The 12,325-nt window shown below is 35.4% G+C and overlaps 1 protein-coding gene across 9 annotated transcripts in view; it reads right to left on the bottom strand.

The window, feature by feature from the left end:
- The window catches only part of DMD (dystrophin), a 1,137,868-nt gene that overhangs the window by 774,820 nt on the left and 350,723 nt on the right, over positions 1–12,325 (bottom strand). For all 9 annotated transcript variants that reach the window (XM_085319436.1, XM_085319439.1, XM_085319437.1 and 6 more), the window contains 2 exons: positions 7,319–7,442; positions 1,483–1,570 (listed from right to left, as the gene is read on the bottom strand). In XM_085319436.1, the coding sequence (XP_085175562.1) occupies positions 1,483–1,570; positions 7,319–7,442 (212 nt within the window). The remainder of the gene's footprint in view (positions 1–1,482; positions 1,571–7,318; positions 7,443–12,325) is intronic.

Genomic DNA, 12,325 nt, shown 5'->3' with positions numbered 1-12,325 from the left:
TAAAAAGAGAAGCCTGAGTTAAAAGCACATAAGAATATTTAAGATGGAAATGTTAATCTGCGTGATACTGGACATGGCAGGTAGTGAGGTACTGAAAAAGTAATATATTGTGCTAGTGTGTTCTGCAATTAAAACAGAAATTGGTCATTTGAAAGTATTAATTAAAACTAATGAAACTGAAGCTAGAACTCTTAAGACGCAGGTCTGCATCTGGCACTGTTAAATGTGTCCTACACAGGTCTGGCCCCAAATAGCAGCCTTGATGTGTCAGCACGCAGCTGTGAAATAAGGCCTTAAATACTCCTGCACAACCAATTCTCCCAGGCAGAGGGCATGTCAAAAAAGTTACAGATATTTTGTGCATGATCAGTCATGGAAAGTGCTGCCTAAATGGTTTCAAAGAAAGTGCAAATTTTACCAAGCTCCTTTCAGACTATTCACTGAGTCCGGTAAGAGAACCCTGGCAGCAGTTATTAAAGGAATGTTACAGTACCTAAATATCCACTGAATGCAGGGGTGGCCACATTCAAAAGGTTACACCTTTATATAAAAGCAAGATACTCTACAGATTCCATCAACTGTGTTTAGCTTGGTTAGCTAGTATCTGAAAGCCTAAGCATTTCATTCTTAGCACTTAAATTCTTGGTTCTTTATTATAACAACTTAAAAATATATACTCTGAAGTGCATTCAACAACCACATTTTTTGGTATGCGTCTCAGTATGACAGATGTGGGCCTATGTTTAATATTTTATTGCAAAGCTAGACATTCTTGAATAGAAAGAACAATGACACAACACACAATTTTACTTCCATCTATCTTTTGAGTTTTTTTTTCTTTAAAAGTATCCAGAAGTTCAAAAAATTGACATGATAAAATACTAAATTTTTGGAAAAATCAATGATAAAAATGGAAACTTACAACTAATTTTCTTTTTCGAAGTTTGTATGAGATTTGTCATTTATTATATTTGAAAAGCCAAATTCTAAAAATCTCTTCCAAAACTCAGTAAAATTTTATATTTTTCTATAATACAAAGTATTACAGCAATATGTATATTACAAAATATACATTGTATATTATAATAAAGGTTAGAAAGCACTTTTTAAAAACTGTTCGGAGTACTACCTTCAAAGCATTCTCTGAAATAACTCAGAAAAGCTAATGTACCTTCAAAAGCTTAGCATTGTCAGAAAAYAAGATTACAACTTAAGTCTCTGTGCCGAACAGATTGCTAATATACATTCATTACTGTGAGCACGTTTTACACACATTTCTTTTCATGGTACTAAAGTTGTAAGTTTTTTTCTCTTTTTTAATTAACAGCTTTAACATGCAGAAATAATAAAGAAATATAAGGCAATGTTACTATGCCGTTCCATTTAGACAGTATTTGCTAATATAATTCTTGTGATAAATATGAACTTGTGTGTTTATCAAATCCCTAAGAAGATTATCTAAATCAACTCCCATGTAATTACCATTCACCATCTGTTCCACCAGGGCCTCAGCTGATCTGCTGGCATCTTGCAGTTTTCTGTACTTCTCAGGCTTTTCTCGCTGGATGGCCTGCAGCATGATAGGAAAGGTGAGTATTTCAATAGAGAGATTTTGAAGAAGAAATTAATTAATCTCAGGGATGTCTTCTGATTTCTTGAGATCATTTGACCTGTCACATTGCCCTGCTAGCCTCCCRATTTGACAATCAAAGCACCAAGTAGCACACAACACTGAACACAACATTAGGAAAAAAGTCAGCCATAAAAGTCAAATACATAAAGCGAGAATAAGAACACAGTAGATTTGACAAATGAAACATGTCGGTATTTTACAGACAAATAAAACATGGAAATTAAGAGCTATTCAAAGCCCAATATTTCAAAACAAAAATACATGTTCATTAGAAATTCAGTGCGGAGAAATAGATTTGCTCATTTGTTATGCAACACACCCTCTATTCCTATTGCACGTAGGAACTGAGCATGCTAAGCAAATCACACGGTTTCACGGCACACTGCAGTATTGAGCCCATATATCACTGGACTCTTTTATTGGAAAGAAAATAAAATGTATATTAAAGTGTAAAATATCTAACGTATGTATTAATATGTAAGGTAGACATCCATATATAAGGCACCTAATAAGACTGATGATAGCTCCAGAATTAACCAAGGCTTCCAGTTATGTATTGTCCCTAACGCTCTCAGTCACCTCTCCGTACTGAATAATCTCCTGCCCCTGTTCAGGCATGCTGTCAACTAGCTGGTAAAGCTACAGGAGGTAGTAGGAATCTAAGTTTCTAATTTCACTTGGTTTAGTAACAATATAGATGGAAAGTAAAATCATTTTAGAACTGACAGCCCTTCTATGTTGTCTTGTAGTTCACACTTCCAAGTCACACCAGTGATTTTAGCCTAATTTAGTTGTTTAATTCAAGCGTAATTTAGAAGCTCTGCATTCATAGCCCAAAATTCCTTGTTTAGTTCAGGAGAAGCAGCATACAGCCATCCTCAGTTTGATACTAAAAATAAAATAGACAATATAAACTCCTAGAAATCTTGCCCAGCGTGTACTCCCACAACTAAAGAGTACCTCAGCTTATTGCAGCACATACACACATACAAAAAGATATGCCACCACAAATCCTGCGTGATGTGTTTGGGAGGATAACACCTATCCTGGCTAGGGTTTCTGAGTCTGGCTGACCACCCTATACTTGATGATCACCGTCGGTACTTCCACAGCAAAGGTGTACTCTGTATGATTTGAGTCTTAAGGTGAAAAGGTTCCTTTCAGCTGGAAAAGAAGCCAAATGGATAAGCTCACTCAGGTAGGTGTCTAAGAATACATTTAGTAGAACAACCTTATACACTTAAATTTGAAATGCTACTTTTTAAATTGATCGGTATACTCGGAAGGAAGAAACTATAAGTATCTTTAAAATTTTTCACTTAAAATTACTTTTTAAAGTAAAATGTCTGCAGTTTCATAAATTTCTGTACTTTGCAGTTAGAATGACATATTGTTCATACAATAAAAGAGCTTATGAAATATCAGTAATGCCAAAAGGTTTGAAATTACGAACCTTTACTTATTCAAAATGGGACTCACTTCTATACACTTAACATGTAAAATTACAATAATTTCCAATGAAAATAATTCCAGTGTTTTAATGGCGGGAAAAAAGGGAGGACTTTCCTTATTTTGCCTAAGAATGAAAATTTTGAAACATCCATAGAATAAAACTGGGGAAGGAGGAATATATTTGTACAAAAGGCACATGTATAAAGAAATGAACAATGCCCCTGGTTTTCATGGGCAGCAAGGAGATGCTTGGAAATTCGAAGAGGCATTTCCAGTCAACTTTGCACATGTCCACCGGCTACTCATAACTGCCATCTATTCTTGCATACAGAAAAGGTTAAATGCCAGTCTTGCTAACAATAAGTCAAAGCTTCCCTCCAACACTTGATGATATAAACTCATATAAATAAAACAAATAAATAAAGGATATATAGAGAAGAATTAAGGATGGGAATACTTTGCATTTCATGAGCATACTATTTATCATATTCCTAAATTTTCATGGAAATCTTGCAAAGTTTAATCCAAATGTTTTAAAGAATAATGACTGTATCATTCATTTGTAGGTCAAAAATCTTCTAACACTCTACTGCACAAGTTTAGGATTTTTCCAAATTTCAAAAAGATCTCTTCTGTTAATTCTCTGCAGAGTTTCAAAATTAGTTATGGAATCTTAATTAATCCTTCTCTGTCTATAATGCCAGGTGTAATTAGCCTGAGTCTAACTCTAGAAAACTCAAAGGAAGCATATAAACATTAAAAGACACTGAAAATAATCCTACTCCGTCTGTAACACCAGATGTGTAATTATCATGAGTGTGACAGTAGTGAACTCAAAGGAACCATAAAAAACATGAAATACACAAAAATAACTTTTTGAAAAATAAAAATGATATGACATTGAAGCCTGTGGCACTGAACTCTTCAGTGTCCAGTAATATACCATGTGTCCACAAAAATGTGGAGAAATTTCTGTACCTCCAGAGAAAGATTAATGTTTCCAAGTCCTGATAGAAGTAAGAGCAATTATATTAAATTATATTAAAAAATACACAAAAAAGGCATATTTAGTAAATATACTGACCTTTGTCCATTATTTTCCTCAATTAATTTTTGATTACACATGCATAACATACTACTAGACGAAGGAGAAAAGACTGTCCTCTTGGTCCTCATAAAAACAGAAATTTGGGGACAAATAGCCTGATTTGGGGAAAAGGGAGGAAAATCATTGCACTTACTTCCACTGTTTCACTGTGATTTCAAACTACAATGGTTTGCTGAACCCACAAATTTTGTCTTAAATTGCTAAGCTCCTCAGAGCAAGGACTTCCATAAGCAAATGTWAAGTACCTAAAAATTAATGGAGTAGGAGTTCTGTAAACACCTCTCACTTAATCTCCTCTTCACTTCCTTTACTGGGACAACACTCTAGATTCAGGTTCATCCATGATATAGGCAGGCTGGGACAAGTTTGAAGAGGGTCTCTGAGGGTCTGTGACATCTGGAAACTTTAAGATGGTGTACTCTGCAAACGCAACTATTTTCTATGATGAAAAAGTTGTTGAAATTACAAAACTTAAAAATATTTCCAAAACCCTAATTTTCCTTTTTTTATGCTTTCTTTTGTAAAAAATTTTTAAAGAAAAAATACAGCAAAATGAGAAAAAGGTTACATTTACAGAGTTTCTTTCAATTGGGGATTAATTCTCTTTCAGGACTATTYTGTAACTGGCAATAAAAATATGTAACGACCTAGTTTTAACTGTACATTATTGTATTTGATTCAATGATACTAAAAATTCTTCTTTTGCTAAATGCCAGTGGGACGATAATGGGCTAATTTCATAACATTCTGAGAGTTTTATACGACCCTAAGATTTTATTTGGCATTAAATGACTTAATAACCTAGATACACTGATGTTCCAAGGCATTCGGATGCTATTCATACTAAACCAAAATCCTTTTCTGTGAGCTCTGTGGAAGGATGTAGAGTAGGAGTAATCCCTAACCTYCTGCAAGTCTGATCAATTACCCTTGTGGGCAGGAGATGGCAACATTATTATGACTGGCTCTAACAGTGATTTAGCTTTCAAATAYCCTGGCCCAACAAAACATGTCCGGAAAAGGTCACTAAAAGAAAATGAGAATTGGGCATTTGAGAATGCCAAGACAGCACATTTAAATGTCTAGGATATTTAACATTTTTCCTTACATCAGGTTCATACATGTTTCCCCTTGATTTTGAATTTCCAGATGCTTGGCTACCCATAACTCCTTTTAAGATGTTTTTGAGCTAACTGATGTGCAGTCTCAAGTCTGACTTCCTATTAAACAGGGTTTTCTGCCTAGTAAGTTTTAATTTTCTCCACCTRAGCCCTCATATATTTGGACATGCAATAATGAAGGCCCCTGACATTACGGCTTAAAGGAAACAAAAAAAGCCCAAGTCATTGGTGGGCCTGTTTTAAGTAAAAAATGYGTACTAAGTGAAAAATGTTAACAGTGTGATGAAGTGTTAAGATATTTATGGCACTATTGTTTARATGCCTTCATTATTTAGGAGTAATATGGTTCTCCTACAATGTAACTTCTATACCTATGGTGTCCAGCCCCTCTGGCCAGGCAAGGTCTTCCTCTTGTGGCTGGGGAGGGCTATAAATATTGTTGCCTCTCCTCAGACATAGGAACAGATTTTCTGTGCATATCTAGTATATTCAATCTGTACAGTGCATCTGCCAAAAGCTAATTTTCTGCCAATATGTGAAGAGCAGCTGGTTTAGCAAACACAGTCAGTGCATTTCATACAGCCTGCTCTTGGCTCTGTCTCCCCCAGGCCTCCTCTGAGCTGGGATGGGAGCAAGCTTTTGAACTTTTGAATCATCAGTGATGGCAAAAGAGCTTTCCTTGTGGCTGTTCTTTCTGAAATCTCATTCCTCCCATCATGTAACAGAYAAAATTCCATTACATCATATGGAAGCAACTGTTATCCAAGAAAACTGGGACCAGAAGAGCTCTGTAGTTCATCTACTTCCATCCCTCACTTGCAGGACACAGATCACCACCTACTTGGGAGCAAAGAAAGGAAAGGAGGAGGGCAGTGAACTATGGCTCCTGAATCCTTTGATCAGTCTTGTTACACACACACACACACACACACACATATATATTTTTCACAGAACATGAAACGCCATGAGCTAAATTCAGTATATTACACTCTAATAGATAGATACTGGCAGTAATGTTATGACAACATTAACAATTAAGTTAAAATTATTGCAAGAAAACTATGATTTAACAAGAAATTTTAAAAYATATATTTACAGTAATGAAACTCAGTGTTCCTCAGCCTTATTAGAGCCGATTGTGGTGGACAAGGAGACAGTGTGAAGAAACAGCAGCAAAACTAACTTCACTACAGAAATTTTGTTTCATCCGTTTGTATTCTAGGAATAAATTACACCTTATTTTTTAATGAAACATCCTCAAGTCCCATGACGTACTATATGTATATATACTATATTATACTATAATAGTGAACTATATAAAGAACTCCCTCTTCTCTTATACAGAAAAGGCAAGTATTTTGCAACTATTTACAAAAACTAAATGTAGAATAAAATTTGTAACAGTCTAGTTTTAAAGTCTAAATTGAGAGTCYATGAAACATATATACAAACACTGAGCTACTTCTTATACAGTGCAGAATCACTCATTTTGCAAAACATAGAAAGAATCATTTTTGGCATTGTAAAACAGGAGGTTTTAAAAAATAYGATGTGTAGACTGATGATTTTCAGATATGTTTTACAGCACTGTAAAAAGAATTTACACAGATTTTCTTTAATGCTAAAGCATGACACTTTTCATATGTTTCAATTCATGCAAATATAATGTCAAATTAAGGTATTATTAGGATAGAATTGTGGTGCATATATGAGAAGGAATTTATAGAATTTGATTCAGCTTTACCAAAGATTTTCATGAATCTAGAATATCTTAATTAAATGTACGTATGAATAAATATGATCTCTATATTCAGACACAGTGTGAAGCAATTGTGGTGTTAAAATCTGTAATTTACAAAAATAGTAAACATTTCTAAATTTCTCTTGTATACAGTCAATCAATGCTTGTCAGTCTACATTTGAACCCTTTTAAACTTGGACTTTGAAAGCACTTTGACAAGCTAATACAAACTGACAAACATATATATGAATACTTTTTCCTACATTGACTCTTTCTTTGAGATCTGAGAGATTTCCTTCTTTTCGATATATTGCAAACTCAGGACTCTGAAGTACAGCTTCTGAGCGGGTCATCCAGCTATGGAGCTCTGTCGTATCCGAGTCAAACCTAAGATATAGAGAAGTGCAATAAGGTATTTCATTTCCATAAAGTATTTCTGAAAGTAACATTGAAAATAAAAATGTTGAACCAGTTGTTTAAATAAGTGCATAAGCAGCAATTTCTCTCTCTCAAAAAAAAAGTTTTAAATGTCCCATGTTTCATGAGATACCACACGAAACTAKTCACTGTGAAATTTGAGAATCTATAAATTTTTTTTCATTTTTAAGACACTGACTGACAGCTGGACAGGTACAATGATTTCCACAATCAGGATTGTATTTTTATAAGTTGATACTTTTGCAAGATACAGAAGTGGCTCTAACTGCTAACAAAATTGTAACAYAAGTCCCTTCGGCTCAGCTGAGGATATTAGGCCTCATTATGCAGTTCCCTAAATACAGCCTTCACACCTGTAAGCTTTCTGTGCTAGYCTCTAGTAGGATATTCATACAGGCAATTTGCCCATGAAAGAATAGTCTTTTCCAATTGACTCAAATTTGCTGTAATTAATTAATAATGAACAGTAGATTATAATTGTCTTACAGCTAAAAGTTTAGAAATTGCAAATTAAGATCTTAAATTCTGTGCATACGTATTTTTAACCAGTTTTTAATGTACATTCATTTTTAATAAAGCCTGGATTTTTTCATCAGCTCCCTTAAAATTGATCTCAATTTGTGACTCCATYTAACAATAAGGTGTGAAAGTCTAAGTAGTAAATAATGAAAGCAGAAGAAAGAATAATCACATACTTCCTTAATTTCAGCCCAATAGCCTACATTTAAATCACAAGCTCTTGGGAGCAATGTGAATAAAAACAATCCTAATAATAYGCACATTTATTAGACGAGGAAAAATATATGATTAAGAAGGAATGGAAGGTGCAGAAAGCTTAATTTTATAAAGAACCACGAATTCAGAGGCAGAAAACAAGACAAAAAGAAAATTTTCAGGCTGTTCAGAGAATCTCTGTCCTGGTATCAGATTCTAACCCAGCAAATTCAACTGCACTGCCAGTCAAGAGTTCCCTGCTTGAGCATTACTTTTTAGCCTACATGATATTCCATCAACTGTTATTCTTGAAATAGAATCTTATCATTTGTTCAGCTTATAATAGCTGTATATTTAATAAATGCTTTCATGAAATTTTAAGACTAGGAGATTGCAAAACTATGAGAGCCAGTATTCCCACAGAAAACTGGAATGCTCTTTATTCAACAAATTGGCAAGCACTCCTACCAATTTCAGAAGGGGAAATAATGAAAGCTTGTTATTGCAACTATGACTCAGGACTGTTCAACATAGCCTAAAATGGGAAACACTCAATTTTCAAACTAATGGACTGGTTTACTTCACAAGAGCTAATAATTTCACAGTTCTTCCTAACATGTATCTGTATATAAATTCTCTATGTATGTTCAGTATCTACAGCAGGCCAATACCTCTGCCCAATGTAGGAAAGATCAGTGATGTGCAGTTTTACAGAAGTAGCCTGTAAGACAGAGCAGAGTTCCTGAATTCCAGAGTTAGGAATATATTAGATCAACCGACCTAATTTTTAGGTAGGTAGAGCAACTACCTAAAGGCTGTCATGACACTTGAGGACTGCTGAGATACAAAGAAGCCTCAAGCATCCAGTGTACATGTTTTGCAAAAAAATAGTAGTAGTGCTGAACTGCCTTCTTTTTCGCTCAAGTATCTAGTTCAAGGCTTGTCAACAAAATGTGCAGCAGTAAAATCTGTTTTAAGGGTCAAGATAGAGTTTAGTCAGGAGTCTCCAGGCATTCAACTAGACAGGACTGCCACCCTATCATCCTTGACTTTTTCAAGCTCAGTCAGCAATGTATAAACCAGTGCCCCCAAATTAGCAGCCCAGATGAGGGAAAGGGTTGTCACTCCCTATTGCCAACATGTTCTCCATTCCTTGCTCTCCCCACGGTCACAGCTGCAGGGCCTACATGCAACTTTCAGTGGTGTTCATTAAAAACATGAAGGTGTTTTCTCAAACGTGCTATGGATAGGCAAAGTATGCAAGTAAAATACAAAGCAGCGGTCACTTCTTTCACCTCACTTAAATCTATAGTTAAAGCTGGCTCTACAGCCCACTGCCAGCTACCGTGGCAAAACAGCTGCTTTATACCGCTGGTATGAAGCAGCTGTGAACTGGAGAACACAGAACATCAGATATACAGTAAAAAGGAAGACAAGTCTACCAGGTCCTCAGTACTAAATTCTCTTGACAGCAAGTAAAATTTTACTGCTTCTGTTGTTTGTCCCATTCYGTGGTTGCAGTTAAGTAGGGCCAGTAAGACAAGCTCGCTAAAGAACAGTCTTTGATTAGCTGGCTATAGCATGGAAAATGGTAGAGCAAACTATTTACCAGTGATTCCTTCTTAAACAAAGACTTAGCTTCTGCCTCTATTCAAAGCCACTCATTTCTGCCTCATCCACCCCTGCAAGTGTTATCTGGAAGAGGAATGGGGGAATTCGGGAGAGTTTTGATAGTGCACAAAACGATCAGTAACACATCACACAGCCCAGAGATTTATTAGATGGTGGTAAGTGYTAGCCCCTGCAGACAGGGTCTTGACAGAGCTGGTCACATGTAACAGATTGCTCTGTCAGYTGCAATTTCTTCTGGAGATAAACCTAACCCCACAAACAAAGTCTCCTGTCCCCGAAAAGGGTTATAAAGATGGGACAAAAAAGAGCTAAGAGAGTTGAGTATTAATTCAGGGCAGCTTTTTGCAGCRCATAAATACCCTTAACATGGATTAAAGACATAGAGCATTTTTCTACTACTTTRGAAAAAAATGATTTATATCTCTTAAATTTAGCTTGTATAAAAATAAGAAATGCAGGTAGAGCACTGCATTTAATTGTTATGTTCTGATGATTAGACATTTGACTTCTGAGCACAGTTTCAGTTACAAACTATGTTAACTCTAAATTGATAGCAAAGGATCAATGCAGTCTTTAAATCTTGTAAGTACAATACTTTTGACACAAAAAAGTAATGAAATATTACCTTCCTGGCCCAATAAAGTTGAGTGCGTGTAGAATTTGTTAAAATAAATCTATGGAAGACACTAAAACCAAATCACTTGAAGCAATCTCTCTAAATAATCACTTCACTTTAAAATGCACGTTAGGTTGCTGTCTACCTAAAAATTCAATCTGCAGCAGAGAATTTACTGCCTCTAAAATTCTTTATATAGCACGCATGGTTTAGTTTTCAAATTAGCCTTTCTTTTGGCTATTCTCCTACAATAGAAATACTATCTTTTACTGCTCTCACTGCCCTCTCTGTACAGGTCAACACATTTCAACTGAATTCAAATAAGGTCTCTTTTTAGTCCACAGAACATTTGAAAAAACACCTCCATATTTTTAATCCACACCACTGAAGGTTGCATGTAGACCTTCACAACCCCACAAGTTGATTGCTGCAACTTGTCTTCTTTATCATACCAAGCCACAGACCAACTATAGACCCATTCAAAATTCTCTTGCCAAGATCATCAAATGTACAGTAGACTTGTTTAAAAATGTCTCCTTGTTCTTGCTTTCCCTTCTTCTTTTGAATTAAACACAGGATAAACCTCATCTTTGAGGCATTTCATAACTACATTATATTTCATTTTTCTGTTTCTATGCACGGAATTCTGCCCCAAATATCTGATATTCAAGTCTTACTACAAGTTCCTGTCTCATCCAATGCCTTTTGGAAACTACTAAATAACAGCAACAATTAGTTTATTTATATTCCTATATATATATATATATATATATATATGTATGTATATGTATGTATGTAATAAAAAGACTGACTTCAAACCTTCCATCCGTGCAATATCTTTTATAAAGGGTTATGGTGGTTCTTACAGCCAGCATCATCTAGCAGAGGACAATGATAAATTTAGACTTATGGGTCTAAATTTACCCTGCTGTCATGTAACCATCAAGGCTTATCTTTCCTCTACATTGATATAACTTCATCTTAAAATTGCTACTATGTTACTCCTATGAGAAAGTGGTTTCTCAGCGACATTCTTTCAATAGACAGAACCTGCCTATCAATTTCCTTTACATTTTTTTTCTCTCTTTCCTCTGGAACAAAATCACAATGGATATGCCAATACTTTGTACCTCAGGCAGACAGAAGATCATTTGCCTATGTACTGAGCTGCCAAGGAGTGAGGGAACTCTGATCCAAGCATGACATTACTGAATGAATTCCTGCATCCCCATGGCTGGACTGAAACACTCAGTTGATCAGCAGTGCCCTTTAGCTCCTAGCTTTAGGTTGACTAGAAACATGCCTAAGAACAACTTTACAATATACCCATTGGCAGAACTATTCTGTGATGGATTAATGTTTCTCTTCCTCCACTGTACTTGCAGCTGATCAGTCTTAGCTGATAAATACTCTTGTTCTTCTCTCCTAAGGTAATAGCTTATTTGTCCTAATAGCATTTTTCTCTTCCTAGTTCCTACTGAATGATAGCCTGGACCATCTATAGACTCATGACACAATTCAGTTTAGCCTACTCAACAACATTATTAGCATATTTCTGTAACATATACTAAGGCATTAGAGAAAATATTAGACCAGACCCAAGAGTAAATCTCCCTGAGAATTATCTTTCTGGGCTCATAGTTTTTCCTTTGGTACAACCTATTGCCTTCTTTAACCAATTATCCATCTTGCCATTCTTGCAATAAGCCATACCTTCCACAGCTTAATAGTTCCTTGACAGAAACACAGATTGCCTTGCAGATATTCACATAGTTTAGACTCACTGCCTTTCTCATGCCTAAGAAAATCACTTATGGCAAACGAAAATCTGAAGGCTGTGGCAGAGTAAACTTATTAACATCATTTTCCT

The sequence above is a fragment of the Rhea americana genome, unplaced genomic scaffold (genome assembly GCF_003343005.1).
Source record: "Rhea americana isolate MKP2758 unplaced genomic scaffold, rheAme1 scaffold_59, whole genome shotgun sequence".
NCBI classification, from domain to species: Eukaryota; Metazoa; Chordata; class Aves; order Rheiformes; family Rheidae; genus Rhea; species Rhea americana.
Note: the sequence above shows the minus strand (reverse complement) of the source record. Positions and strands in the feature narration are given on the sequence as shown.